The sequence below is a fragment of the Amorphotheca resinae genome, assembly GCF_003019875.1.
Source record: "Amorphotheca resinae ATCC 22711 unplaced genomic scaffold M430scaffold_7, whole genome shotgun sequence".
NCBI lineage: Eukaryota > Fungi > Ascomycota > Leotiomycetes > Helotiales > Amorphothecaceae > Amorphotheca > Amorphotheca resinae.
Genome location: NW_020194477.1, coordinates 388,795 through 416,738, shown reverse-complemented (window position 1 = coordinate 416,738; position 27,944 = coordinate 388,795). Strand labels below are relative to the sequence as shown.

The 27,944-nt window shown below is 48.7% G+C and overlaps 11 protein-coding genes across 11 annotated transcripts; 4 read left to right on the top strand and 7 right to left on the bottom strand.

Annotated features, from left to right (window-relative positions):
* Positions 1 to 365: 365 nt before the first annotated feature.
* On the bottom strand, positions 366 to 2,324 carry M430DRAFT_59075 (hypothetical protein). The gene is made up of 3 exons (XM_024868776.1): positions 2,144 to 2,324; positions 1,633 to 2,036; positions 366 to 1,430 (listed from the first exon to the last, which is right to left on the bottom strand). Exons 1-3 carry the CDS (start codon positions 2,217 to 2,219, stop codon positions 438 to 440), a joined length of 1,473 nt encoding a protein of 490 aa, XP_024720133.1. The 5' UTR covers positions 2,220 to 2,324; the 3' UTR covers positions 366 to 437.
* A 684-nt stretch (positions 2,325 to 3,008) lies between these two features.
* M430DRAFT_28386 (hypothetical protein) lies at positions 3,009 to 4,274 on the top strand (the record flags this gene model as incomplete). The annotated part of the gene is made up of 4 exons (XM_024865785.1): positions 3,009 to 3,031; positions 3,092 to 3,229; positions 3,285 to 3,382; positions 3,460 to 4,274. The coding sequence occupies 4 exons, from the start codon at positions 3,009 to 3,011 to the stop codon at positions 4,272 to 4,274; spliced, it is 1,074 nt and encodes a 357-aa protein (XP_024720132.1).
* Positions 4,275 to 5,522: 1,248 nt separating this feature from the next.
* On the top strand, positions 5,523 to 6,626 carry M430DRAFT_122114 (hypothetical protein). The gene is made up of 7 exons (XM_024861832.1): positions 5,523 to 5,701; positions 5,828 to 5,899; positions 5,953 to 5,996; positions 6,055 to 6,069; positions 6,143 to 6,211; positions 6,280 to 6,415; positions 6,486 to 6,626. Exons 1-7 carry the CDS (start codon positions 5,682 to 5,684, stop codon positions 6,520 to 6,522), a joined length of 393 nt encoding a protein of 130 aa, XP_024720131.1. The 5' UTR covers positions 5,523 to 5,681; the 3' UTR covers positions 6,523 to 6,626.
* A 627-nt stretch (positions 6,627 to 7,253) lies between these two features.
* On the bottom strand, positions 7,254 to 9,175 carry M430DRAFT_28384 (hypothetical protein; the record flags this gene model as incomplete). The annotated part of the gene is made up of 3 exons (XM_024865784.1): positions 7,254 to 8,134; positions 8,185 to 8,744; positions 8,793 to 9,175. The coding sequence occupies 3 exons, from the start codon at positions 9,173 to 9,175 to the stop codon at positions 7,254 to 7,256; spliced, it is 1,824 nt and encodes a 607-aa protein (XP_024720130.1).
* Positions 9,176 to 11,049: 1,874 nt separating this feature from the next.
* On the bottom strand, positions 11,050 to 11,891 carry M430DRAFT_42624 (hypothetical protein; the record flags this gene model as incomplete). The annotated part of the gene is made up of 3 exons (XM_024867571.1): positions 11,050 to 11,180; positions 11,254 to 11,544; positions 11,604 to 11,891. The coding sequence occupies 3 exons, from the start codon at positions 11,889 to 11,891 to the stop codon at positions 11,109 to 11,111; spliced, it is 651 nt and encodes a 216-aa protein (XP_024720129.1). The 3' UTR covers positions 11,050 to 11,108.
* A 2,135-nt stretch (positions 11,892 to 14,026) lies between these two features.
* On the bottom strand, positions 14,027 to 15,694 carry M430DRAFT_28382 (hypothetical protein; the record flags this gene model as incomplete). Its single annotated transcript, XM_024865783.1, has 3 exons — positions 14,027 to 15,182; positions 15,238 to 15,259; positions 15,538 to 15,694. The coding sequence occupies 3 exons, from the start codon at positions 15,692 to 15,694 to the stop codon at positions 14,027 to 14,029; spliced, it is 1,335 nt and encodes a 444-aa protein (XP_024720128.1).
* An 856-nt stretch (positions 15,695 to 16,550) lies between these two features.
* M430DRAFT_140827 (hypothetical protein) lies at positions 16,551 to 20,280 on the bottom strand. Its single transcript, XM_024862684.1, has 13 exons — positions 19,866 to 20,280; positions 19,692 to 19,810; positions 19,401 to 19,639; positions 19,234 to 19,348; positions 19,167 to 19,180; positions 19,095 to 19,116; positions 18,750 to 19,039; positions 17,736 to 18,420; positions 17,612 to 17,687; positions 17,190 to 17,563; positions 16,887 to 17,140; positions 16,758 to 16,839; positions 16,551 to 16,694 (listed from the first exon to the last, which is right to left on the bottom strand). Exons 1-13 carry the CDS (start codon positions 20,106 to 20,108, stop codon positions 16,628 to 16,630), a joined length of 2,580 nt encoding a protein of 859 aa, XP_024720127.1. The 5' UTR covers positions 20,109 to 20,280; the 3' UTR covers positions 16,551 to 16,627.
* A 627-nt stretch (positions 20,281 to 20,907) lies between these two features.
* M430DRAFT_28380 (hypothetical protein) lies at positions 20,908 to 21,471 on the bottom strand (the record flags this gene model as incomplete). Its single annotated transcript, XM_024865782.1, has 2 exons — positions 20,908 to 21,204; positions 21,304 to 21,471. The coding sequence occupies 2 exons, from the start codon at positions 21,469 to 21,471 to the stop codon at positions 20,908 to 20,910; spliced, it is 465 nt and encodes a 154-aa protein (XP_024720126.1).
* A 751-nt stretch (positions 21,472 to 22,222) lies between these two features.
* On the top strand, positions 22,223 to 23,708 carry M430DRAFT_104006 (hypothetical protein; the record flags this gene model as incomplete). Its single annotated transcript, XM_024860894.1, has 3 exons — positions 22,223 to 22,318; positions 22,369 to 23,544; positions 23,595 to 23,708. The coding sequence occupies 3 exons, from the start codon at positions 22,223 to 22,225 to the stop codon at positions 23,706 to 23,708; spliced, it is 1,386 nt and encodes a 461-aa protein (XP_024720125.1).
* Positions 23,709 to 23,816: 108 nt separating this feature from the next.
* M430DRAFT_140822 (hypothetical protein) lies at positions 23,817 to 24,820 on the bottom strand (the record flags this gene model as incomplete). The annotated part of the gene is made up of 1 exon (XM_024862683.1): positions 23,817 to 24,820. The coding sequence occupies exon 1, from the start codon at positions 24,609 to 24,611 to the stop codon at positions 23,817 to 23,819; it is 795 nt and encodes a 264-aa protein (XP_024720124.1). The 5' UTR covers positions 24,612 to 24,820.
* A 114-nt stretch (positions 24,821 to 24,934) lies between these two features.
* On the top strand, positions 24,935 to 27,504 carry M430DRAFT_28378 (hypothetical protein; the record flags this gene model as incomplete). The annotated part of the gene is made up of 3 exons (XM_024865781.1): positions 24,935 to 24,974; positions 25,041 to 25,183; positions 25,288 to 27,504. 3 exons carry the CDS (start codon positions 24,935 to 24,937, stop codon positions 27,502 to 27,504), a joined length of 2,400 nt encoding a protein of 799 aa, XP_024720123.1.
* Positions 27,505 to 27,944: the final 440 nt, after the last annotated feature.

Below are 27,944 nucleotides of genomic sequence, written 5' to 3'. Positions count from 1 at the left end.
GTCTGTTCAGGGGGAATTAGAGATCCAGGTTGGGAACAGACACACATCACTGGAAGTAGCAATGGGCAAATTCGCTCAATTCTTTTTTACAATTCGCTTCTAATGCTTTTAAATGTACAACTCTCTAGTTGTAATGTGTATAACCATGCAAAGGGAACCGGCCTTCGCTATGCAATGCCTCCTGTAATACAAAAAACGCCTGGTCATCATTGTTGGTATATCCCGAGCACTTCGGCGATATAGATCATAGATGACCCCTCCCGTACGCCATCGCTATGCTATCCAAGACAACGCTTGTAGTGGTGTGACGTGCAGGTATTCAAGAGTCGTGATATGCGGCATCGTGTGATGTCTAAATGTAGAGTGGTCATGAATCGCCCCATCGGTGGGTGTGACATGCGGGTATTAAACAGTCGTGATATGCGATCGTGTGAAGTTCAAATGTACAGAGTGGTCATAACTTGCTCCATGGGTGGTGAGCTGCGTTTAACGACCTTGGCGGTCGAGGTTTGGGGTTTGGGGGAAGCTTTCTTAGCCGTGGTGCGCTTGGTCTCCTTGCGAGCCTGCTTTTGAGCGGCCTTCTTCAGTTCCTTGCGCTCACGAGCAGGAAGGCGTTTCGTCTGAGTCTGAGGTCCGGCTTGCTTCTGCACGCTTTTGGTGCGAAGGATGATCTTTGGTTGAGGGTGTGAAGTAGTGGAGCTGGGGGTAGCGGAGTTGGGAGTGATGGAGCTGGGAGCGGTGGAGCTGAGAGAAACGGAGGTGTTGCGGCTGCTGCCAGTAGATTTAGAGACGGCATCGTCTTGTTGGTAAGATCGGATGTCATCATCAGATGGTACAAACTCGTCATCATCATCGCCCTTCTTGGCCTTGCGAGTATTCGATTTGGTGTTGGTGCCACGGTGCTGAGCAGGAATCTCGGACGCGACTTGGGCATCTGACTGAGAGAGTTCGATGGAGGCAATGGTGGTGGGGATGGCGCTCAATTCATCTTCTTCTTGCTTTGCACTACGTGCCTTCTCTTTGCGTATGGCCTTGGCCTTGATAATGCGACGGTTTTGTCTCTTGTTTGGACCATAGATCTCATCATCATCGCTGTCTGGCTCGCGCTCAACACTGGAGCTGCCGGGGGACGACAGAGCGCCCGGGCTGCTTGGTTGGCTACTAAGATAATCGGAGTCTAACAACTTGCTAACAGCGTCGTCGACATTGCCCTTGCATTCTTCAAGGGTCTTTCTAATTGTGGCTTGGTCGATAAGATGAGGAAGGGAGGTTGTGACAGCCTTGATCATCCAGTCGTGAATGACTTGGTTCTTTGGAAGTGAATCCGTAACCTTTGCGTTGTCTGCAGAGGATGGTTCTGTGACCTGAACATGAGGAAGGCCTGTAAATGGACCATTGATATTTCGGACCGAGGAGTAATGCTCCCAATCCTGTAGAGAACTGTAAGCCAATGCAAAAAGGAAGCTTGAACTAAGGGAAGGGAAGGGGAGAGGAGGGGGATGGGAATTGAGACTGAGACAGGGACGGGGACGGGGACAGGAATGGGGACAGAGACGGGGACAGAGACTGGGAAGGGAAAGGGGAAGGGGAAGGGGAAGGGGAAGAGGAAGAGGGAGGGGACGGGACACGTACATGGTATGCAATATGTGCGACCGGTCTCTGGATGCCATCCTCGGCCGCTCTAATGTAGTAGGAGTAGGCGCTGCGGTAGATCTTCACGTCGGTGTTATATGCCTGAGAGAAGGCTATGATCTCCAGGTTGTCTCCGTATGTGCCACCTTGGGCCATTGACTTGAGATGGGCTTCGTATGCAGCATCGGTCTCGCTCTCAGTTGCAGCAGTGAATGAGAAGGACGACGACAACGCGCCGGCGTTCTTTCTCTTGGGGTTACGTCGTTGGGTTCCGCTGACGCAGATAAAGGGCTTGAACTTTTCGGGGTTCTCGCGCATGTACTGGATGACGCTGCCGCGGATCTCAGAATGCTTGGCCTGGGAGCCGAAGATCTGGTCGGACAAGGCATTGAACAAGCAATTGCCTACAGAGGGTCAGCTCCAATGGCTCGGGACGAGAAGGGTAGCGGGGGAACGGGGGGAATGGGGGAATGGGGGGCGTAGTGGGTGGTGGGCGGTCCCGTGTACTTACCATCACCACGGATCTGGCAGGCCTTCAAGCCGAACTGCTTGAGCAGGGGGAATTCATTGGCGCGTGAGCGCGTCATTGTGAAGGGAGAGGGGGTTTATGCTTTGCGAGGAAGATGAAGTGAAGTTGAAGAAGCAGAGAATGAAAGATGAAGTGTTGTGTTGGAGGGGAGAGAGGATGTGGGAGGTGAAATAAAGTTGAACATGTACAGTAGTTTGATCCCAGTCCAATTGGCAATCTACAACTGCAGGGACAGAGCTGGGAACCGTTCTCGCTACACCGTAGCGCAAGGCTACCCGCAAGGCTGCGGGCGGCGGTCCCGAATCAGATTGATATTCCTATTCAATATTCTGCCCTCGCCTGAGCACAATACAAGCTTGCTATTGTCCCACCACCTTAGCAATAGAGCATCCCCAAACAATGGCAGCTCAATGGCTTACCGCTCAGCAAAAAGCGGCATTGGATTTCGATCTCGACCAAGACGGGATCACGCGCGACTTCAGCCTTGCCGTGCTAGGCGCTACGGAGTGCTCCACACGCCCGTGTAGCAGGATTCCTCCCTCACGTGCTCGCTTGTCACTTGACCCGTAAAAGCGGCTCCCAAGCTGGAAGAGAGCTCAAGCCTCAAGCACAAGGGAGCAAGAGTGGGAGGTGGATGGACATACGGTGTAGAGCCAGATAGGCCGACTCAATCTGCGAATCGGAAGATTGTCATTGCTTCTCCCTTTCTATAGATGCATTTGCAATCCAATTATATATATACAAACCGTCCGCCTGTTCGCCGTTGCGTGGAGTGCTCCCTAGGCCCGTAGAATCGACCGCGGATAAGTTACCATCGTCTCTTCAGCGAAGATCTCAATTCCTAAACATGCCGAACATCGTGGTTGTCGGGTACGTACAAACTCACAATCAATTCCACCTGAAGCTCTAGACTAATTCCCGTCATTACAGGGCTGGCGTGTCTGGCTTGACCACAGCCCTGTTGCTCTCCAAGAACCCAGCGTACAGCGTGACCATTGTCGCCAAACATATGCCTGGGGACTATGACATCGAATACACGTCGCCCTGGGCTGGAGCAAATTATCTGCCGTTAGGAACACCAACCTCTCTCACATGATGTGTAATTCTGACATGGTTTCAACAGTGTGGCCCCTGAGTCAGGCAATAGGTGGGAGAAAAATACATGGCCTGAACTCGCCCGTCTTGCAAAAGATGTTCCAGAAGCAGGCATACATTTCCAAAGTAAAACCCCCTTGCCAGCCCTCTAGGACGTCCCAAACAGAAAGACATACATGTGAACTGCGCTGAGATCTCGATAGACACCGTTAGCTATTCTCGCAAGAAAGACACAGATACCGTCACCGGCCAATGGATGAAAGAGCTCAATTCCACAACCCCTTGGTTCAAAGATGTAGTCCCCGATTTTCGGGTGCTCCCAGAGTCAGAGCTCCCGGCTGGAGTTGATTCTGGCACGGCGTTCACGTCAGTGTGCATCAACGTTGCAGTCTACCTCCCCTACCTCATCAGCCAATGTTTGAAGAATGGCGCTGTCCTCCAACGCGCAGTACTGACCCACATCTCCGAAGCTGCAGATCTGCACCACTCAGGCGCAAAAGCAGACGTGGTTGTCAATTGCACAGGTCTTCTGGCCTCTAAACTCGGAGGCGTGATGGACAAGGAGGTTATTCCCGTTCGCGGCCAGATTGTTGTCGTGCGCAATGATCCCGGAGTCATGTTGACTGTTTCTGGCACTGATGATGGCGAGGATGAGGTCCTCTACATCATGAAACGAGCGGCGGGTGGTGGGACTATTCTTGGTGGGACTTATCAGAAGGGAAAATGGGAATCCCAGCCAGATCCCAACCAAGCCTTGCGGATTATGAAGAGAGCCGTTGAGCTTTGTCCCGCTTTGACTGGAGGCAAAGGTATTGAAGCACTGAGTGTTATTCGGCATGCTGTTGGATTGCGCCCCTTGAGACTGAGTGGTGTCAGGATTGAGAAGGAAAAGATTGGGTCGACGTGGGTTGTGCATAATTATGGCCATGGGGGCTGGGGATACCAAGCTTCATATGGATGCTCAGAGGGAGCTAAGGAGCTGGTAGATGAAGTTTTGGCTCCAAAGTCGAAGCTGTGATATCCTTGGAACATATCTTGAACCATAATCACCCAGCTGCAAATGTAATAGAATAGGCGTCGCGTCGTTATATGAGACTTTTCTAGAAAACAACTCGACCGCAGCACAAGTATAAACACCCCTCATCATAGACCATACCAAGCCCCTTTGCAACATGTAAAGAGCTTCACTCGACTTCCCTACGTCAAACACCCCATATCAAATTATGTTCCTGCAACCGCTAGGCGTTTGAATCTAATTACAGAAAGCTCTTCCGATGTATACAGGGCTGGCATAGGAACGATAGAACATAACGCATTAATCCGGGGCATGATTTTGGAGAAACCTGCGATTTTATGCTCGAACATTTGTGTTACTACTTTTGGCAGGGTTGGGAGTTTAGACGTCATTTTTGCAGCGCAAAGGATCATAGCAATGTCATATATCAAAATAAGGGTTTTGGTTTTCAGAGAGAAAAACTGCATGGTTTAGTTTCTGCTCCCTTCAGACAACCAGTCCCGTCTGGTTGATCTATGAGATGCCATGTTGACCCTGACATCTCCGAGGTTTGCCGTTTTATTATTTCTCTCTTTTCTTGGGGCTGCTGTGCTCTTGATACCACCTTGAATCGATTATGACGCGCAAGAGTGTGTTACCGCCCCTGGGTCGGCTCGCTCAAGTCAAGATGTGAAAAACTCCAATACATCACCCCGCAAAGCACCAAGCAATTATGCAAAACCGTTATAATACAATTTCAGAGAAACGCAAGCGGAAGTAAGGGGATAAAAAGTGAACTCAAAGTGAAGTCCAATAACCCAGTGGTTCCAGGGCCTGGAGCTTCGTCCTGCAAAGAGGAGTATTCTGAATGGCTTTAGATCCTGAACAACGGAAGCAAAACTTCGCCACAACCATCTCAAGCAGATTATTTCCAAACATAAGAGATACCTCTGAATAAAGTAGTAGCCTATTCTCCAGGCTTCTGAACTCGTCACAAGACAATAGGCCGCGTCGATACTTTAGGCAGCTGAATTCCGGACAACACAGGACCAGGTAAGAAGGCGTTTGCCAAGATATCAGATACAGGGCTGTCATTCCATTTCGTACAGTTTCCAGGGGTTCTCGAATGGGATTCGACATAGCATCCGCCTTGAGATATCGCATCTTCTGCCTCTGTCGTCTGTGTCGAGGTTGAAAGTTGCCAAAAGCAGCATGGTGCCGCCCATATTAATAATCCCTGTCAACCAAGGCCAAGCAAGGCCAGACGACGGGGGGCGTGTTCGTACAGCAACAGGCCCAACCCCCCCTCGAGCTTTCGACAAGTTTCGCAATAACTTCATCTGGTCCTCCCCCTTAACTTAAACTCCTAGTCACCGATCCTCTTCGAGTCCGCTATCCCCTCTTCTCCGTTCAGCGATCAGATCGTGCGCAATGGATTTCTCCGACGCTTTGTGAGCCCGCCCAGCTTCAGACCCGCGCGTTACTTATGGAGAGAAGCATCTGCTTTCTCTCAATGCGCCTGTCTACCCCCTCTCCCGCCGAGGAATCTCTGTCTGACTGATGTATTCTTCTTACAGCCGGATTGTCAATTTAGGCGTGGGTGCCCTTATGGTTGTTAGTGGTATCTTCCACTTCTTCCCAATCGGCATGTAAGTGCTTTGCGACAGCTAGTTTCAAGCTCAACTCACTGATTGACTTGCAGGTCCAATGTCATCACTGGGTTATACGTCATTCTATTTGGTCTCAGTATGTACTCGCTCTCCTATTCTTCGTGTTAACCAATGCTAATAATGTGATGCAACAGCTACCGCTCTCCTCGGTCCGTTCCACCCCATACCCCCAAACCTTCCCCTAGACCTCGATTCTACAACAATACTGATATCGAAATCCAGAGTTCCAAATCCCTCCACAGGTGTCTCGCTACGCCTCTTTCCTGTTCTCCTTTCTCGGACGAGGACTTTGTATGTTGATCCATCCCGCTTCCTACCTAGCTGTAGCTGGGAGTCTCGACTATTAACATCAATGGTAGTCTACATCTTTGTCGGATCCATTCTTCTCGACGTGCACACCTTGGATATCGTGTTTGGATCAATTATCGGGATAATAGGTCTTGCATACGCAGTCCTCGAGTTCGTGCCTTCTATCGAGCCACCCCAGAACATGAGGTACGTTGGACCATTTCTCCCCAGAACCCCGACGAAACAAGCTAACCTCTCTTTTTTTTTTGTGCAACAGAGAAGCAGACGCCGGCTGGGGCGCCGAACAAGTCTAGTCAACCCATGCCTTATCTCTCACCCCTCGCCATCCCGCCCAAAATCCCGTCCTCAGCTCCCCCAAGGATTTACCATCCGGGTTTCCAAGGAGAACGACTTTTTTCTCGACCTTGCTATCACCTCTCGAATCTCCCTGTGCCTCTTTGTATTCCTGTTTGGGTGAAGCAGGCATGCAGTGTACGATGGTAACGTTGTGATATCATAGAAGAATGATTCGGCTTCTGTTTTTCATGTACATCAGCATCTTTTCAAAGAATACAAGGAAAATACCCAAATTCCGGTCTTTGTGTACTTGCATGCCTCTTAATGACTGGAGATTCTGGAGTCATTAACTCGCTCAATCTATAGGAAGTGCGTTCATCAAGGATTGGGAGATGCGGGTGACACGGAGCCATACCGCACTACACCTCTTTTCCCATCCCCTGCATTGAGAATGAAGAAAACTCGATGTCGACTTTCTACTAGGCTACCACAAAAAACAAATCATAGGAAGCAGGAAAGTAATAATGTGAATATCTTAATTAATGCTCCTACGCGACAACACCTTGCTGCTATTCTACACTGTCCTGTTTACCAGCATTTACACGATCCGTGCCCCTCTTAACACAGATCTCAGAAATCCGCCGAGAACGCCATGTATGCCACGCTAACTGTAAACAATCGTTGATCAATCAAGCCATAATCATCAGTTCGTGAGCCAAACTCTTCGGTCATTGAAGACCGTGGATTGTCACTCGCCCTCTCCCAACTCCGCCAATTCCCTCTCCTTCGCCTTCAACGCCTCTCGCATCTTTTCCGCCTCGCGTTGCAGCATTTCTCTGCGTTCTATTTTCGCCCGCTCACTCTCGCTCTGCGCATCGCGTCCACTGCTCGGCGCACTCCCTACAGCGCTATTCGCCTGATTCGTCGCATACCCATTGCCCATTGGGCTGCCGACCCCAGGGTATCGCCCTGGGCCTGATATCTGCGCAAGGCGTAAGCTAGGATCAACGTTGCTGGCTTCAGAATCCGAGACGCCTGGGTTCAGGATTGATTTAATAGAGCTGAGACGTTTGGGTTGTGCGGAGGGCGTCGGCTCAGAGAGAGGAGGGAGCTCGTCTCGCGCCTTCATCTCTGTAGAGGAGAAAGAACGTTTGCGGGAGGGTGAGAGGAAGGAATTGGGTGATAATGAGGGTCGCCTCGGTATGGGGGAAGGGTAGGAAGTCATTGGTGGGAGACGGTTCTCGTTATTAAGAGACTCGAGGTGTTGTGATGATTGGCTTTGGGTATTAAAATTTGAGGCGTAGGCTGTGAGATCGGAGGTTGCTAGTTGTTGCTGGCCGTTCTGTGCGCGGCTTGTGGATATTGGTTCAGGGAGGAGAGCTCGCTCATTTCGGAGCCGGAAGCCGAGGTTTACAGATCCATCTGGATTGACAGTTCCCCGATGTTCTGGGATGTTGTCAACAGTGGGAGACTGGCGGTCGGATTCGGGTGATCCCATGGAATTGCTTGCGACGTCGATGCCCGATGCTTGTGTACCTTGCGCAGCTGGCACCACTCGTTTTCGGCGTTTGATGACGGACTTCTTCATGGTTACGGGGCGATGAGCGCCGTGGAGTTTGTAGTATAAACCTGGAAGAGTCAGTACTAGAAAGCGATGAATGTTTCAGGAACCCACGCACCACACGCGTTGCAGATGGTATGACCGCTCTCATCTCTGCGCCATAATGGGGTAATTGTGGTCCCACAATTCTGGCAGGCTACGACGACTGTTGTGTTTGAGGCTTGGATTTGGAGAGAAGCGACGTCAATAGGTGAAGGCGCATCTGTAGGTTGGTCATTTTGAGATGCTGAAGATGATTGTCTGTCTTGGGAAACTGTAAAGTGGGCGCTCTTAGATACCCTGTTGTTGAACGCAGGGCATCCACTGCAGCCCTCGGCTCCTCCAGTCCCATTGCATCGTCCACCGCCGGGACAAGATCCTACAGGTGTCTGGTCTGCCGCTACATATGTAGCCCCCGTGGACGTGTGATGTGCGGACACTGTTCTTGCAGGTGATGATGTTCTTTGCTCCGGTGACTGCTGTCCGGGAGAAGCCACGGTGGATGGAGGCCGCTTCGATGGTCTGAAGTTGGTTGGTCGAGAAGCATTTCGAGCCTTTAAGTAGAGACCGCAGGCATTGCAGATAGTAGCTCCTTGTGGTGAACGCCGCCAAAGTGGTGTTCTGCTTGTACCGCAATTGCTGAAGGATGTTAGTAAGTGTCTTCTGTCAACGAAAGTTCTGATTTACCTGCACACTTGGCCACTGGGAACAGAATCGGGTTGAGAAGACACCGGTGCATATGATTGGGGGTTCTCTCTCTGTCTTTGGTCTGCTGAGCTTGATGTCGGTGTGATCTGGCGCATTTGCTCCGTGGATGGAGACATGGTTAAATTCGGACTGGGAAGCTGACAAGTCGGCGATGGAGTATCGGTAGATTTCTGCTCGTCATGTTTCTGATTGGTATTTCTTGCTGCTTGAGAATGCCCGAGTAAATGCTGGGCCATCTCAATGTCCTCTTTAGAAGGTTCCCTCGAAGGGAGAGTAGGTCTGGCGGGGAAGGTTCCTTCCCACCGTTTTTGAGGTGATGGAGATCGTCTACCACTCATGGCGCGGAAAGGGTGATCCGACATGAAGTCAGTCACCGGTAAGTGTCGAAGCGCGCAGCACATAGATAGGTAGGTAGTTTGGTAAGGTTGAAAGTGGTGAAAAGTTGGAGCGAAATAGCGAGTTTGGTTACCAGGTTAGATGTCGAGGTATGATATCTGATCCCATTGGAAAGGATGCAGCAAGTCCCAGATTAAGCGGCTTAACAGAAGATGCCTATCCAGATCTGACCCAACGTTCGCGCAGCAAGCAAGCACCCGATGTCCGGTATCAGATGGGGAGATATCAGAAGCCAAAGAAAGCCACACTCATTCCCCCCGAGTCCCGTCTTACTAACAGCGCTTCGGGGCTTCCTCAAGCAATAGAGCTCCAAGTGATGCGGCGGTCTAGGCGCTTCCTTATGGTATTCCTGTAATGCCGTTGCTTACTGGGTTAAGCTGTCGTGGATCGTTGCCGTGAGGCGTGCCTGTGTTGAAGCTCGAGTCTTGAAAGTCTTCTTGCGAGGCAACGGGTTGATATGACGTGACGCCTGGTATCGTGACTTGAGGGCTCCGATGCAAAGATCTTCTTCAAGTTCTCCTTTTCCTCAGTCGTCTCCTTGCCCGTCCTGGATCCTTCTCGGATTGCCCGTGACTGTACAACGTAGGGAGTGCTCGAATGACAGGTGAGGCTGGCTGCTGCTCCTTCGCCCCCCGCTCCACGTTTCTTCCCTCGTCACCCAAGCTAGGATTGCTATCTGATATGGTGATACTGTGATCGCGGGATGGTGGTCTATCGCAGCGCAGCCACAGACAACACAGACAGGCCTCTTTCTCTCCAATATTTCCGCAAAGTGGCCAATTCTCGAATCTCCTTGGTGGGGTGGAGAGATCTGGATCCCACGTCTCCCAGATCGCTGAGAGTCTGTAAGGCAGGGGCCGCCTCGATGCCTGCATTTGTCAGCAGACCGCTGGTTCGTTTCCCATTACTTATATACGCGCTCTGATTGGCTATCAGGTACCCCAGGCCAGCGAGGAAGATAGATTCTCCGGCTTTTAAACGGTTTATGCCGCAAGTAGCTTAGTTGATGCGAACCCTGAGAGTTCCTGACGCGTACTAGCGCGCGCCTTCCTTGTTGTTGCCGGTAGTCGATTATACGGTGCGAATACAGTAATCATGCTGTATCTGTATATATCTGTATTATAATCATAATGTAGCAATTGTTGAGACTCTGCAGATGCTGTACCTCCGGAGACCGGGTAGAGTTTCTCGACGCCAAGGTGTTGTCTTGGCCTCATAAATACAACGTAATACGGGATAATAACCACCACATCCAGATTCCCAGCGGCGCATCTCAAACGGGCCGGGGGGCGACGTATCGATAGCAACGGCTGGCCTATAGTTTAGCCCCAGTGACAACTTTATCGCGCCGGGCCCAACGTGCCAAGTGGTATTATAAATAGCTTCAACATGATTTGGCAATTTTGGCTGACCGCGGGTCTTTTAACAAGAATCCGAGGCTTTTGCATGGATGCGGCTCCAGAATGTCACTGCTCAGTGCTTACCGCCTTGTTGTTTACCCAAAGTTGCCAGCATCTGTGGCGAGGACACATCAGCATCGAGCCTCTGTCAGATGGTGCGGCGAAATGCTCGCAAGCCTGAGCTTCATTGGACTTCACGTAGAGCTATGGACATGATGGAGTGGCAAGTTACCGCTCACGTTCCGCAAATGGTTGGGATATGGCATCCAGGTGAAGTGCAATCTGTTCAGCGCTAATTGCTCATGACAAGCCATGTGTTCGAGAGCAAGATTTTCCTAAATTTGTCGGTCATCATACACGCTATACGAGCTTTACAGGTCTGGGTGAAAAGCTCTCGTTGGCATAGTAGCTCTCTTTGTTATGTTACAGTGAACGAATGTGTCTCCTGCAATTCACAAACTCCTCTGCCAACCTTCAGCAACTTCAGAAAAATGCAACCCTATGCGTTCATCTCTGCATCCTGAGCCCTTAATGCAGCTACTCTCTCCTGTGCCTCTTTCCTCACTCGATGCTATTGTACCATTTAAGTCAGCAACAGAACAAGTGACAAGTGTTCAAGGAGAGTTTCTTCTGTCCAGACATACAATATATTCGATGGCGAGGTTGATGTCTCGGGATAAGAACTCCAGTTGGGCGAAAGTCAAACCCTTTCCATAGAAGCTTGCGAAGATAGTCTTTGCGTTCTGCTTTTCCAGATCTGCAGTACCCCAAGCGAGCTCTTTGACAAAGACTTTTCCGAAGTCGGCGGGAAATTCGATTCCGACATCTACGAACCAGCTCCGGATCCAATTGGCGATAGTTTTGGGCTTTTTTGACATTGGGATCCGGTTGATGAACCCGTCACGGTAAGTAGTAGAGAAAAGAAGAACTTCTTTCTATTCCCTTATGTCAGCGATAACGTCCAAGGAAGCATTGATGAAGAAGGGTAAATCACCTCGTACTGCAGAGCCATTTCGATGTCTCCAGTCAATCGCTCGGCCGTGTAATTTGCGATCTTGCAATTGATGGCCAAGATCAGCTGTAAGACCTCAATGCCGAGTTCTCTGATCTCTTTTCCATCGACATTCCACTCAAGGAGCGCTCGGAGGAGATCGATGTCGGAAACGTTGGTTGGTGTTCTCACATCTCTTTCCGTGAACCAATTGCCAAGCCATTTTCTGACTTCATCAACCGTGGCGGTGGGCGGAGGCAGGGCCTTGATCCACACTTCCTGGGTGCTCATCTTGACGATCGATCTGTGTGTGGGTGGAGTTTGTAGAGATCGAGGAGAGTGTAATCGAGAGGAAGAAGAGTTGGATTGCTCTCCTTCTATACTCCATCAGAAGCTTTCTCGTTAGTTACTGCGGCGTTTCTCAATAAGATAGCTCCCTCCATCTAACTATTGAAGAAGACGCGAGTAGCAACACCTATTCACAAAGAGCCCGTCAATGTCACGATCACCCTATACATCAGATCCTCAATAGCAAAGACTCCTATTGACGGACAGTTAGTAAGTCTACCTATTGAAGTACAACGAACATGGAAGTCATCCTATTGCCCTTTTCGAGTCACGAAAACCAGGTATCTTTTCTTCAACAGCATACTATTGAAGAATATGATGCAATTTTATCTACCTGCTCCATGTTGGAAAGCAGTACTCATCCAGAGGCGACTCCTAATTGGGACTAACGCAGTGAACAACACCACCAATACACTGTCTCTAAAAATTTGACAGCAAACTTATATCGTCTGCATCTGTCTTTACGTCTTTCCCGAAATAGAGATCAAAAGAGATCACCTCGGAGTCATGAGAAACTAACTTTACAAGAGGCTATTTCCACGCAGAGTTGAAGATTGGAAGACGCGACCTGGGGTATGGATGAACTGCAATGGAAAATATGAGAGGGAGCTCGGCATGGAAAAGACCAATGCAGAGCCAAGAGGGGGTCATGAGAATGGGGACGTGAGAAGTCTTCCGCTGCCCGTTTCACAGACGTGGAACTCAAACTATGAAACACTTCCTGGATGTGGATCTTGACAGACAGTTACCATTTGCATTGTTATAGGAATTAATACCGATACTGTTAGAAATACGAAACCTCTCCTCGTACTCAAAACATAGAAGACGCGGGCAAATCTAAATAAGAAACACAGAACAAGAAGCACTCGAAGCCAGGTAGGTACTAGCCGATAAACAACTCCACGACAGCATCATTCGAGATCGCATCTCTGAGAAAAGATAATCACTCGAAGAGGCTTCTTCCACGCGCCTCAGATTTCCTCATATAATTCAGTCAGAGGACAAAAACGATTCCGCGCCCCTCAACGCTGCTTTTCATTCCTCCCCACACCATCCCCACCCAGCCTTGGTACCTAGGTATGAAGAACGGAGCAAGGAATATTCACCTTACCCTCGCTACCTTAACCTCCTGCTAGATCAAACCAATGTCCCATTAAAAATTCAAAGGTTTTAAAAAAAAATAGAAATCCGAAACAAACGATCTAGCACTCGACACGAAAAAGCATATAGATATTCGATGATGAATAGGTCTTTTGCGAAGGGTTCTTGCAAGGGTTGCTTCATTCATTTGGGTTTAGTACTGGGGGAAGAAAAGGTTGGTTTTTGGTCTAGGTAGGTGGGCTTCGATAGGTACCTTAGGTAGGTAGTTTACCCCTTTTTTAAGCGAGGGATATCTAAGGTACGGATCTACGTGTATGGGTTAAGCCGGCATGGAAAATGGAATGCAGAATGTTTTTTCCTTTAAAGATTTGTATTTCTCAAGAAAAAAATTTGCTTCTTGAGAAAACAAAAAAAGAGCATGTGACTCAGAGATTGATGGTTCCAGGCCGTGAATCTGATTCTATTAGTACCGGTTCATAATACCGGTATTTTGTTTTACTCACCATGCTGAGCCCAGCAAAGTTCTCATTATGGAGTCTATTCATTATGACAAAGAAATGAAAATAAAGTAATCTTTACAAAAAAACAAGGATCCTATAACAACAGCGGATGGCTTTCTCGAAAGAAAGTCCATTCCTTACCAATCTGGAAGATCCCACTGCCGTCTTGGTCATAATCTCGTGAATCGATTATGAAGAGAGAATTCCGTTTTAGTACCGTCCTTCAACCCAACCCCTCCCCGAACCTGTGCAATGTAGTAGTCGCACAAGAGAAAATCGAAAATCGAAAAGAAAATGCGAAATTAAAGAAGAGAAAGTAACTCGAAACAAATACGGTTAACTCAGAACAATTCCTGAACACCATCCCCCACGAAAACCTAGCGCCAAGATTCTGGAAGTTTGGACCCTGTCTTCCAAGACGAAGGTAATGAAGCTTCGGAGTCATGCAACAAGCTCACCTTATGGTAGAGGAGGCATTTATCTAGATATTGAGAGAAACCCAAATTCGTCGTATGTGGCATTTTCGACATCTAGAGCTTTGTTGGCCTTTCGTGCCTTGAGCTTCATCTCCGGCTTCTTGACTGGGGCTTTCTCATCCTTTCGTGCTCTGGTCGCCGGTTCCTTGACCTCAAAATTGATTTTCTCCCCAAGTATAGCGGGATCATCGTAAGAGATATCGTTGTCTGGGATAACATTGGCGAATACGTCTTCTTCGGCTTCCCCGACCTCCCTAGATGGTCCATCTTCCAACTCCTCGTCTACGAAAGACTCTCTGGGGTCGCCCTTTTTCACCCCAGTCGCCCAGTCAATCTCTTCCCTGGTCTTCACAATTGTATGATATGCCGCTCGACCAGCCCATCTCCAGAAACCCTCCTGTCTCATATTCGACTCTTCGTCCTCTTGAGCAATGGCGACAAGGTCGTTTTTGATTTCAGCAATCAGCTTGGCAACAAGATCTTTTCGAGAGACTGAATTCTTGGGCGGATCAATGATTTTGATATTAAGGCGAGAGAATATCTGTGGGTCAAGACCATCATAGGGATCGGCCTTCGAGACATCCTTTGGAGAGGATCTTCTCGAGTTGCCACTGATCTTTCGGGCTTTCAAAGGGGTCGAGACTTTCTTGGCCAGCCTCCTCTGCGTTGGAGTCAGGCAATACATTGGCTTGACGCAGAGCGCAGCAGCAGATCCGCCGATCTCTTCGACGTCGGATTCCTCCGCAATCTCTTCTTCTGCTTCGTGAGACATGTCTCCGTAATTGTGTGTGCCTTCCCAGGCTCCTCTGGTATCATGAATGCTAAGGTGGATCGCCTCGCTTATGAAATTTGTATCCTCGAGAGGGAATGCCTCGATCTCTAACAGTTTCTTCGAAGCGCTTGTACCACCCATCTTCTTCGCTTTTTTTCGTTCACTTCGTCTCAATTTCGGTACTTCTACAGGTTCACCAGCAGTGTCCGTAGCGTGATTGGCCAGTAGAAGCGTGGAGCTCTGTTGATTCTTGTTATTGGGTGTGGAAGCAGCGGTCTTCTTTGTTGGATAAATGGATTCTGCATCGTCAAGTGCAGAAATCTTCCTCACTAACTTGAGGATCTCTTTGTGACGCATGTGATGCATCTCGTCGGAATGATTGCAGCTGAAGCAAGTCAGTGATTGAATATGGCTAGTATGCTGTATTGGATTCCTCTTACCTGAAGCACTCGTGAGCTTTTCCTTAAGATGGAGATAGATTAGTAAGGACATCAATAAAGAAGCTCAATGGGATGTAGAGCGTCTACCTATGATATGTAACTGCTGGTGGAATCGATAGCATGGCTCAACGTGTTTCCCAATACAGGAATTCTTGGCCCGGGCGTCTCGAAAGATATGAGCACAACGGAGCAGAGGAGTGGAATTGATTTAACTTACTATGTAAAGGAGTTGCACAGATGCCACAATGATGGTCTTACGCGTCAGCATATAAACCTAGGGTCTCAATTCAAAATTCGTACCTAGTCCTGGGGAGTCATCCCACTTGAAGATACTCTTCCCCTTGTAGAGCCGCTGCTCTGGCCTGATAACCGACCAATTCATCTCGGGGCAAGACAAAAGCGTATCTAGTGGTGCTACTGTTTTGTCTGATATGGAGTCAGTAATCACGTTATACATCTTAAAGCGCTAGAAACAGCAGATGTAACGCGTAAATTGTCATGGTCTTGGACTGGGGCGGGCAACACCACGCAGTCAATCTATTGATATCCAGATCCAGACATCGATCGTAATAGGAGGATTGTGAGGGAGTGGATGACAAGACTTATGGGGAAGAGCTTGCAAGAAAACTTACGTGAATAGAGGAGCGCGTCAGTCAGTAGATGGCTCCAAGTCAACGCGTCAGACTGTAGCAAAGGCTTGACTTGGCGAGAGCTGGTTGTCGGATTTGCTATTGGACTGGAAGTTGTCTGTTGGATTGGCTGTTCAATTGGCAATTAGATGAAGCTGATATTCTTGCCTTTGATGGATGATAGTAGACATTTGTGTTGACTTCCATCATTGATATATTTCCCAGTTGAGACGGCTAGGCGCGCGTTGGCACCTGTATCACGAGGTCGCTTAAACCTCGACAAGACCTTTCAGGGGCAAGGTAAGACCACGCGTCTTATGAGAGCACGTGCTAACTGTACTAGAGGAGGCCTATTGAGTGAAATATCAGGAGGGATTTGAAACGAGGAAGCCCGCAGAAGGGAACTTGGAATAGCTATGACCTAGACTTTTGACTTTTATTTGCATAAATATCATTGCTCATTCCAACTGGCTACGGACATCAAAGCAAACACTTGTCTGCTACCGGCCACCTGAAGTACCTACATCTTTGAGAAACGGATCTTATCACTGATGTCTGACTACTGAACTTGGGACGTATAATTCTGCACTGGGTAGTTACAATCAGATGTGATTAAAAACAGACCCCACCTAAGCACTTCTTTGTTTAGCCCCTGACACCAAGTTGATTGGTAACCTGCCTAAAACAATTGCTCCCTTGTTGCCCAACTGTTGAAAGTCGGTAGGTAACACTTACTTTCTGGATGCTTTGCAGCTTGTCGGTTACAAGTCGCGGACAAGACGTGCACCAGCCCAAGCGTAAGGGTAATTGCGTTGGTACCAGTTGACGCTATTTGGGATCAGTCAGTCTTCTGCGTTGCATGAGATTGTATGCAAGTCATGGCTGGCTTACAAAGTCTTTCGTCCAGCAATTCGAGGGTGGGTTGCCCAAGAGCCTCCCAGGACAATGTTGTGCTTCCCATCAAAGAAATCAGCTGTCAACAGTTAGTCTCTACCTGAATAGCTTCAACTGTGGAAGTACCTGTATAAGCTGGGTACATTGGCATAGGCTCAAAGCCCTCATGCTTTGTGAGGGGAGAGCTTGTCCACTCCCAGACGCCACCCATTTCACCTTGGCCAGCAAGCTTATTACCATTTGCTGTCACCGCAACAGGATGCCAGTTGTTGAAGCCAACATTGGCGCCCCTGAGGTCTGTGAAGAGCGCTTGCGCGCTCTCACCGTTTTGCAAAACATTTGATGGGGGGCTTTCTTCTACTCCATCATTGAGAAGATGCCTGTGTTCCATTAGCAACAACCCAGTGACTGTCTAACTCGCAACCGTACCCATTGACAGCTGGGACAAATTTTCCAAGTTGCCTTTCAGCCTCCTTCTGCTTCAGGCCATCTACATGGCTATAAATACTTCGCACCTCTTCGAAAGTGGGAATTCTTCCGCCCATCCATTTTGCACAACCAGCCAATTCGTCGTAAGAAGCAAAAACTGGCCAGTCCAGTGCATATTTCAAAGGAACAAGGCCAAAGACCGTCCGAACGGCCTTTCCCTCCAGATAAGCATTGCTTAGAGGAGCAAAGTTATTCGAATGACCGTTTACAGAGCCATTGCCATTTCCATTGGTATAGCCATTCGAATGAGCTTTCAACTCAGACCATGATGCTGGTATCTTTGGGTTGTGTGTATGCTCAAGGTACCGAGCATACTTATGCGTAATTAGTATAAATAAACCCGAAGTTGGTTATGAACCTACATCTTCGTTTGAGATTGCTCGTGCCTGAGCGCTGAACGCAGGGACAACGACCTGCCGAGGAGGCTTCTCATTATCCCTGTTGACTCCTTAGCTAAAATTCCTGGGTTCAAGTAAGGGTACTTGCCATCCAAAGTGATGATCTGGGCCAGAGTTGTCCTCTGGATCATCCAGTCCGATGGTGATCGTTTGCTCTGGGATTTGGAACCATTCATTCGGTACTCGAGCAGCCTCTGCCAGCTTGGCCTGGGCTTCAAAGTCAGGGGTAACAGCAGTCGGTGGCCGAGTTTTATCGCTTTGCAATAGCATGTAAAGCAGGGTCTCAAGATGCATGATCTCGTGTTCAAAACCTATCCAAAGCGCACGGCCAATTTGACGGGGAATATCTTGCATCTCACAGAGTTTTTGAACCTTTTCTCGAACTTTATCTTGATAACCAAGAATTTCGTCGAGTGGCGGCCATTCATCCGGAATTTCCGAGTGGGAGTGACATTGCTCAGGGTTATCAACATCTGGATCAATTCCTCTTTCAAAGATTTGAGGATAATAGGACGGTTCACAGGGGGGCAAGCTTGTGACCTTGGTGAGTTGGATGTCCAAGAATGTGGGAATATGGCCAAGGTAGAAGATACAAGCATTTCGAAGCTTGATTGGCTTTTCCAGCAATTCCTCATCTGGGATCATTTGCCTGGTCACAGTATCCCATACCGCCCAAAGCCCCTGCCAGTCTTCAAGGCTAGGAACTGTCTTAGCAGCATACACTGAGGGTTCTAAATTGAACGCCATATTTTGTTTCGTTAAGAGATGGACGTCTACAACATGTATTAGAATGGTTTAGCAAGCAGATAGTAAGCTGTATGATAACCACGAATACTGGATAGAGAACAGGAGACAAGTCTGGATATGAAGTTAGAGCAGCATGGACCACCAGCCTTGTTCTTATCCTTTCGTGGCAATGATTCCAAGAAAGCAGCATGGTGGCCCTTGCGCCACACACTTCAATCAGAAAGCCCCACGTTGTGTGGGGTAAAGAGGTCATGCGACCGGCCTCGTGGGGGACGAGAGCCTCACACTGGTGTAGGTCTCGTTGACGTGATTGCCAGGGTAAGGAAACGAGTTTGACAAGCGATGTGGGACATACTGTAACTTTCAGACGAGGCTGACCATCGACCAACTTCGTTCAAACCCGAAGCTTTCCACAGCTGTTCAGCCTCTTCTGCTGAATATTTCAAGCTTTGTTCAACTTGAATTCGCTCTCCGGCTTTGAAATGAATGTCCTTGTAATCAATATCACGTGTTGGAGAGTAGAACGCCTGGTGCCGACCACCCTCGCCATCGTAGACATATTCCCCAATCACCTTCCAATCATCAATATTGAAGACGGGTTCGCCTAATATTGCGTTGGCGTGTATGAGTCCATTAAGGATAAATCTATCCAGGTATCAGTTAAAATATGAGTAAACCGACTTCACTACAGCTTTCATACTTATGCGTGACTCCTTTCCGGTCTATTCATAGGTTGTCAGCGAAATTATTGAAAGGAGAAACAAGAAGTTACCATTATATGCGTAGCTGTAATTTTGTTAGCCACAACAGTATAGTCATAAGCAGAATTGAAGACTTACAAAACCTTCGCAGGGTCATCGGTTGCATCCAATCCGATGAGCATAAGATCGGACGATTGCAAGACGTCGGCAAATCCTCGTAAGAAAGAGGCAGCCTCATGGCGATGGAAGTTACCTGATGAGATAGATATAAATAAGAGATATGAATGAGTCAAATGGAGACTGACCTATGCTGGATCCAAGGGACATAACACATTTTGGCCTCGATTGATTTTCGGGCATTTTCAGCCAGTCGAGACCATCATCATATGTGCCATGGAGCCCATGACATTTAACGTGTTTGAACGCAGGCACTTGTTCCAGTGTCCGTCTCAGTTCTTCCACGGAGAGATCCAACGCATAGTAGTCGATGTTTTTGCCAGCAGCATCCAAGGCCTTCAACAAAAGACTCACCTTCCGAAGATTACTGTTTTTTGTTAGTTCCCAGACCTTGACGATGCCCGCTGACAATCACAAACCCGCTTCCCAACTCCATCACCATGGCACCAGATGGGATAGCTTTCGCAATGCTGTCAGCAGAGCGCTCTAGGACATCAATTTCCGCATTAGTGAGGAAGTATTCTTGCAAATACGTAATCTGCCTCGGTTTAGCGCGGTCACAGACATGTCCCGATCTCTGCAGTGATGCTTACCTCCTCAAAAATCTGTAGGCCTCGCTCATCATAAAGAAGGAGCGTCGGTAGTTTTTTAGGCCCGGTCTCAGGTCTCAATGAACTTAGGATTTCGTCTTTCAGACTGACTTCCACAGCATCATGACGTATGTCAATAATATCAATATTAGAAACGGATCCCATTCTTTTTGTCTCTTTGCTGGCCAAGACTTTGACTGATGGGGATAGCTCGACAGTGGTATTCGAGGTGCTGGGAATCGTCATGATTCAGAGCAGGTGAGGAATGCTGAAATGGGTAAAGATAAAATCTGGGGTAAGCACGTATAGTAAGGTAGCAAGTATTATATATGTGATGCTGAGCAAAGGACCAGACGCTAGGGAATCTAGTGCCCGTCAGACGCCTCGAATGTGTTGGAAGGGAATCAAGGGATTGATGAGGTTTTGCATAGGCAAAGGGCCCATCTTGCCCCGGAGTTATTAATATCCAATACTGCTGGGGAATCAACCAGCACCGCGCGGAAATGTTTCGACTACTGTGAACTTGAGTAATGGCTCAAGGCTTGGTACCTGGAATGATGGTTCTGGGTTGCAGAAGCCTCGCCCCGCAGTCAGCAACCATGATCATAGGCCAGGGGGCGTCCTCGCACCAAGCAACAGGATGGCCCCCCACGCCAGTGATGAGCGGGCGTGACCTCACGATTATTAACAGGCTGTATGCTCCCACCGAATAGGAAGACTTTAATGTGGGCGTCGGACCAGTTTATAATACAGCACGTCGGATGCCCGGGCCTGAGGGAAAATGGGGGTGGGATTTCCCGATCTGCGTCCCTCATGTCGTTGAAATTGACTTATTTCTAGGCTCAGGGCAGTGTGCAAAATGCAAGTCGATCGTCGAGATGTCATAAGGAAGGAGACCCGAAGATCTGAAGATCTGATAAGTTTGATAAGTGTTCCTGGAGGAATGAGGGATAATGTGACATTTCCGCGCATGATTACCAGGCATGATATCAGCATTCAGGAGGTGCCCGGTGGGTTGCATAGTTATTGCCACAATTATAAGGCATCAATTGATGAGGTACCGACTACTCCGCACTCCGTTACCCTGTAAGCTTCCCGCCTCTAATCGAACCCTTGTCCTCTCGTCCTTGTGAGGTTGTAAACTCGAGAAATTATGAGGATATTTGGATCCTTGTGAACCCGAAAGGAACACCCGATTGCGGGGGAAAAGGTGGCGTTCCATGACCTGGTAGGGATGGTTGGCCCTGGCAGTGTGGTACGGCTGATTTGCTTTCGTTGACAAATTTCCAAAGGTCATCGGACGACAGGCATCTCGGAAGTTGAAGTACTTGAAGTACCTCCTCTGTACAATGTATATGCAACTCGCCGTGATGGACCAGTACATACAATACTACTGTACCTCATACATGTACGTGGAATGCATCTCATGACCTACGCTTACTGTTACAACAACCCCCCCTTCTCTCTTCTCTGGAATTAATACGGCTGGTCCTCCATTTGACGCCCAGCCAGCGAAATCAGAATCCATGGGCTGGGCGGTTGGATGTAGGTGGGAATCGGCAGCTACTTGGGTCTGATAGAGCTTGCCATAAGCTCTAATCGACTTCATGTTTTTTGGAGATACTACCATAGGGTTCCGTTCGTTGAGTGAGGTGTCCGATACTTGTCAAGAGATCTCAACTACGAGAAAGCTGTAGTAATAGCCAAGGTGCTAACATACTGGTATTTCATTTTCTATACTTTCACGATTAAGCTGTGTTAAGTCCTCCTCTGTTAAGCTATGTGTCCATTTCATGCTTGTGGCGTTAGCTCTTCGAGGAATCTTGTCAATTTTATGCCGACATCTGACAACACTTGTACGTCCTAATCCTTTAAGCCTTCCCTGCAGAGGTTCTCTATCTATACAGGACGAGAAATTGGGCCATACTGAACCAAGAGTATATAGACATGGTGCACAGGCCATTGGAACGGCGTCTTGGCCGTAGCTACCTGTGAGCTTCTCAGCGGCACCCTAACCTCCTATTTTTCGCGAGAAGGGGCCAAGTCACCTGATGTCTTTACCAAATTGTGGTTTTTCATGAGGTTAAATTCTCCAAAAAAGAGGACTGCATATAGTACCTACTTGGCAAATATGGTAGAACTATTTATTCAGCCAGGACTCAAATAGTTGTAGGTATGCTTGATTTTGGTTTGCATCACGTGGTTACGTGCCAATTATAGATTAGCGCATTCATTCCTTGTGTTTACTTTGCTATCGTTTGTTTACTCGGCAACCTCTTGCGGTATCATGCGACAGTCACCTTTCATACAATTTTGCGATACTCCATCAAACCTGTTAAAAGCACTTCCAAGAGCTCAAAATGTCTTATAATCCGCGAATGAGCATGGTCCCGAATACTCAGCAGCAAAATCGCGGCAGGAAGAAAGAAGAGGAAAGCGATGCGTTTATGCGCCTGGTGAGGGACCGTCCTCACCCCTCTCAAAATCGAGTAGCTAACCAAATCAGCCCGACAAAGAAATCGTAGGATGCATCAGTGATATTGGTGTTCCATTTACGGTCGCAGACCTCCAGAAACCAAATCCACTCCAAATCCAAATGATCTTCGAATGGTTTGCGGAACTTCTTGTGAACGCGACTCGCGAGACGGTCGAACCAGCAATGCGCGCGGCAGCAGAAGATATCTGTGGAGAGTACATGGAAATAATACCTGCCGAAGCGCGCAACCTTCTGGGGTTTTATGGCAGTCTACGCAAGCTGCTGTACGAGTGTGGGATTAAAGACTTTTCGTTCCAGGATCTGTACAAGCCGACACATGATCGCCTGGTCAAGATATTCTCCTACATCATAAACTTTGTGCGGTTCCGAGAGAGTCAGACTGCAGTTATTGATGAGCATTTCAACAAAGCTGAAAGGACCAAGGTCAGGATTGAAACATTATACATGGAGAACCAGGATATGGAGGCGCGCCTCGAGGAGATGAAGCGCAATCGAAAAGCCATGGAAGCACATATCGCAGAAAAGATGAGGCGCAACGAAGAGCTCAAGAAGCGGCTTCTTGAGCTTCGACAAAGTCAGGAGAAGGTCACTCGGCGCTTTGAAAACGTCAAAGCCAAGAAAAGTGAGATGACGGCGATATTAGAGGACAAGACTGCTGCAACAATCGCTTTGAGACAGGAAAGCGCCAAGTTGCGACCTTATGTGCTGCAATCACCTGCTGCACTTCAGGCCTCCCTGACCGAGCTGACAAATGAATTAAATGCGGAAAAGGCCCAGATCGATGCCATGGACCGCCGAGCTCGAGCACTGCAGACGTCGACAGATACATTTTCTATCGTCACTTCAGATGTAGCTTCATGTATAAAACTACTAGAGGATATCTCAGCCGAGTTGGCCAAGGAAGAAGAGGAGAGCATACGTATTTCGAAGCAGAGAGACGCACTGGGAGATAAGAGCAACAATGTCCGGGAGGTAGAAAGAACGGAATCATTGCTGCAGCGCCAATTGTCGAAGTGGATGGAGCGAACGGAGAAGCTCCGAGAAAATAGCAGGGAGAAGGCCTTGAGCGCGAAGGAGAGAATGGAGGAGTTGAGAGCAGTGCATAGACAGCTGACGGAAGAGCGGGCCGAAAAGGGAAGAGAAATGGAGAAGAGGAGAGTAAGGATAGAGCAGACGGAGAAAAAGGTATGCTTTCTTTGTTACTGATGATTAGAGCACGTGCTAATATTTCACAGATGGGGGATTTGAAGGAGAATATCGAAAACGAGATTCATAATGCGAAGGAGGAATTCCTGAAGATGGACTCGCACATCAAACTGTACATTACAGAGATGGAACAGTCCATGTGAGTTTTGTCTGTATTCATGTTTGGGTCTAGGATGGAACAGGGCGGCTAGCAGTCGGCGTTTGGGTATACCTGGGAATGAGTTTACGACCTTTGAATTATTTTATGCCAATCAACCCTTTTCATCACACCAATCACCTTTGCCAAACCTAAACCATCTCCCCAATATTCGTCCCACCTCAACAGTCCTTCCACTCCACCCGCCATCCTCGCTCTCAAGCGCAGCGCGTCTCACACTCCCATTCAACATTGGTACCTTCTCCTCCCAAACCTTCCATGCTCTCTTTCTCGTCTCGCCCCCCCCTCCTGAATCCCCTTCCCCCTCCTCATAACCACTACTCTCCACCTTCCTCTCCTCTATAACTACAACCCTCCGTCCAGCCCTCCACCCCGCCTCCACCAGCCCCGCCAAACTACTCCCCAGCCCTTGTGCGCTCCACTCGCTCGTATCGCGATGCAACCCCACCAGCCCATACACCACCACCAACGGCTTATTCTTCCCTGGCTTATCGAACCTCTGCTCTGGCGGCTCTCTCGTGTCCCGGGGCGGGAAGACCGCGAGATAGGCGCGCAGGTGAGTGACGGTGGGTATGAAGACGAGGTTGATATATCGCGAAGTCGCGACTTGGTGGAGTGTGGGGATCAGAAGCGGATGGCGCTCTGGTGGCTCTTGAGGATTGTTGGCGGGGTGCGCTGGAGATGATGGCGATGCTGAGGTATCATCGGCTTCTCTGGTCTGAGGCGGCGGGGGTGCAGGTGTGTTATTGATGCACTCGAGAAGAGAAGAGAGGAATGTGGCGCGCGGTTGGCAGATGATGAGCGTGGTGGGGTAGGCTTGGTGGGATAGGACGTAGCTGAGGAGCTCAGATGGGAGGGCAGGTGGAAGGGCGATTGGGATTGATGCCATTTCGTGAACGGTCCTTGTGGTGGATGTTGAGAGGTCCTTTGCCAAATGCTTCACTTGGTGTTGGCTATGGTCTCGTACATTGTAGAAAATCGATTGGACCTACAAATTAGTGCTGAATGTTAATAAAGAAAGATCATTTGAATATCAAAGTTAGGTGTTTTTGGAAATCTTCGTAGACAGAGTGGGAAATATTGCGTGTTGAGTATGGCGTTGCGTCGTGTGATAAGAGTCGTGTGTGTGATTACCAGCGATGAAAGATGTAGTCGCTTAGCCCCACTACGAGCTTCAAATGACGATGCGCCTCTATACTCTCATGTTCAGTCATGGAGTCGATATCTAGGATATCCACGTTGCTGGAGAGTGGTATGCTACTTGATTCCTTTTTGAATTGTGCTTGCGCCATGTAGCGCATGCTAACCTTTCTAACAGCTCGAGAACTCACCCTCGATGCGGCTCAATCAGCCCGTAGCTCTCGCACCTCCGTGAGAACCTTACCGCCAGCACAGATTAAGAAGTTGCTTGATAGTCGAAATGATCGAGAGGTGCTGGACGGATTGAGGAAGGTCATCTCTGTACGTCTCTTATACCCGTCCTGGGCTTATTTGTCCACTCTCAGGACTCCTCCTTGCGGCTCCGGCACACTCATAGCGGTATCAGACTGACGCAGAGATCCTAGATGATGTACCGGTCGCAACCATGCCTTACCTTCTTCTCGTCCATTGTTAAGAATGTTGCCTCTCCTAACATCGAAATCAAGAAGCTAGTCTACATCTACCTCCTCTTCCATGCCGAACAAGAACCAGACCTAGCCCTCCTCTCCATCAATACCATACAAAAGTCGCTCTCAGATGGCAATCCACAGGTACGAGCCTTGGCGCTCAAAACCATGTCAGGGATTCGCGTCCCGGCCATCAGCCAAATTGTGTCTTTGGCTATCAAGAGAGGCCTGGGGGATATGAGTCCATATGTCAGGAAGGCTGCTGCGTCGGCAATACCTAAATGTTATAGGCTGGATCCGAACACACTCCCACAGCTCCTGGAATATCTATCGACTTTGCTAGGCGACCGACAGTACTATGTAGCAGGGGCAGCAGTCAAAGCCTTCATGGAGATTTGTCCAGACCGAATCGACCTCGTTCATAAACATTACCGGAGCTTAGTCAAGAAGCTGGTGGATATGGATGAATGGAGTCAGCTGGCAACTTTGAGGTTGATGACCATATATTCAAGAAAGTGTTTCCCAAAAAGGACACGGAGAGTGAAAAAGAGCAATGGTAACCAAGGATTCTACGGTGAGGAGGAGGAAGCTGAGGAAGAAGATACTGGCGAAGTGGTTCAGGTGCTCGACCCCGATCTCGAGCTGCTTCTGAGGAGTATCAAGCCTCTACTGCAAAGTCGAAATTCAGCTGTCGTGGTAGCCGTTGTTCGATGCTACATCAACCTGGGCACCCCGGAGTACATCAATGCTTCGGTCGGCCCTTTAATAGCATTATTACGAGGACCACAAGATATCCAGCATATTGCATTATACAATATTGTCTCGGTATGTCTCATGCGGCCGGAGGCTTTCGTCAAATATGCGTCACATTTTCTGGTTCATTCTACGGATCCCCCACAAATTTGGGAACTAAAGCTCGAGCTACTTACACTAATATTCCCCCATTGCGATCTTTACATGAAGAGTCTCATCCTCAACGAGCTCGAGCACTTCTCCCGCGGTTCCGACAAAGAGCTTGTCCGGGAAGCAGTCAGAGCTATTGGCAGATGTGCTCAGAGCGATTCCAGAACATCTGGACGATGTTTGCGCCTACTCTTGAAGCAAATCACGAGTCTGGATGGAAACTTGGTAGCAGAGTCCTTGACTGTCATCAGACATCTGATACAACAGGATCCAGGATCCCATACAAATACCGTCATCCGTCTAGCAAAGAATCTAGACACTGCGACGAATCCTCGAGCACGAGCAACAATTATCTGGCTCGTTGGGGAGTTCGCCGGTGTTAATGGAGAGGATAATGTTGCTGCGGATGTGCTACGTATCCTTGCCAAAGGCTTTGCGGATGAAGCAGAACCAGCGAAGTTGCAAATTGTCCTCTTGGCCGCGAAGGTCTACCTCCATCACCTAAACCGTTCAGACGTTGGGGCGGACAATGCAACAGCAGCTCCTGTTCAAGAATCATCACACAATTACTTACCTGAAGAAAACGAAGGTTTCGCCGAGCTCGGTTCACCTCAGCATTCAACCTACTCACCACCAGAACCCGAGCCCGAACACCCAATCGTCGCCTTATGGAATTACATCCTCATGCTTGCACGCTACGACACTTCCTATGACCTTCGCGACCGCACACGACTTTACAAAGCGCTTTTGGCCATCCCGTCTTCCACCCAACTGGCAAGCCTCATGCTCCTCGCCCCAAAACCTGTTCCACACACACCCAGCCCATCCGAAAGCCGGACGGGTTTCACACTCGGATCTGCAAGTTTAGTGGTGGGCGAAGATGGTGGTTTGCACGGATTGCGAGGATATGAAGCGCTGCCGGATTGGGTGGAAGCTGGCAAAGAGCCTGATCCCTCCTTGAGAGATACCGATGTAAAGATGGAGTATGATGCCCAGCGGCTTATGCCGGCAGGTGAAAAACTTGACAGTGCAATTAGGGAAAGCAAGATGGTTGCAGGTTCGCCATCGAAAACTAATGGCTTTGGTGCTCCAGGGAGCAAGAAGACGCTCGATGATTGGCTTGCGGAGGAAGAGGCAGAAGAAGCAGATAGCGATGAGCAAGAAAGTGACGAGGACGCAGAAGAAACCGAAGAGGAATCCAGCGAGGAGGAATCAGAGGAAGAAGATGAGGAGAGCGACGACGATGATGAACACGACAGACTAGTCAAGTGAGTCTGCAAATTTACAGATATAGCCCGAACTAGGAGGCATGTGTTTTACACGTATACTGGGTCACAAGAAATCTGATACGGCCAGGAAAGAAGCCTGCGGCATTAACTATTAGCCAAAGCTTGCAGCATGGCACATTACTATCTGATTTTCCTACAATTGTGGATTCATCCCCTGGCATGTGCAGAAACTTTTGGCCGAGAACTGTTGGACAAGACTGGGGATTCCTAGGTGAAGCCTTTTAGAATCATCTTCCAGCCGATCCTGTGGCAAAGCAATCGTGCAAAATAGAATTTACTTGTACAGAAGCCAATTGAAGAGGCCCAATGAAAACGTAGAATCTGACTGGCCCCAAATGGAAAACGCTAATGAACCATGCACCCCCATCGATATGAGATTGAACGCCGTGTTGTCGAATGTAATTGTACAGAGGAATGAAAGAT

What these genes read in the sequence shown, in the direction of transcription:
- M430DRAFT_140827 (XM_024862684.1), bottom strand. Translation starts at nt 20,108, where the DNA reads ATGACGATTCCCAGCACCTCGAATACCACTGTCGAGCTATCCCCATCA. An exon ending in CGGAAAGGAGTCACGCATAA is followed by an intron (nt 19,040 to 19,094) that starts GTATGAAAGCTG and finishes ATACCTGGATAG; the next exon opens with ATTTATCCTTAATGGACTCA. An exon ending in CCAGATCATCACTTTGGATG is followed by an intron (nt 17,688 to 17,735) that starts GCAAGTACCCTT and finishes AGGAGTCAACAG; the next exon opens with GGATAATGAGAAGCCTCCTC.
- M430DRAFT_59075 (XM_024868776.1), bottom strand. Translation starts at nt 2,219, where the DNA reads ATGACGCGCTCACGCGCCAATGAATTCCCCCTGCTCAAGCAGTTCGGC. An exon ending in CTGCCAGATCCGTGGTGATG is followed by an intron (nt 2,037 to 2,143) that starts GTAAGTACACGG and finishes GACCCTCTGTAG; the next exon opens with GCAATTGCTTGTTCAATGCC. An exon ending in TCGCACATATTGCATACCAT is followed by an intron (nt 1,431 to 1,632) that starts GTACGTGTCCCG and finishes AGTTCTCTACAG; the next exon opens with GATTGGGAGCATTACTCCTC.
- M430DRAFT_122114 (XM_024861832.1), top strand. Translation starts at nt 5,682, where the DNA reads ATGGATTTCTCCGACGCTTT. An exon ending in CACTTCTTCCCAATCGGCAT is followed by an intron (nt 5,900 to 5,952) that starts GTAAGTGCTTTG and finishes ATTGACTTGCAG; the next exon opens with GTCCAATGTCATCACTGGGT. An exon ending in GAGCCACCCCAGAACATGAG is followed by an intron (nt 6,416 to 6,485) that starts GTACGTTGGACC and finishes TTTGTGCAACAG; the next exon opens with AGAAGCAGACGCCGGCTGGG.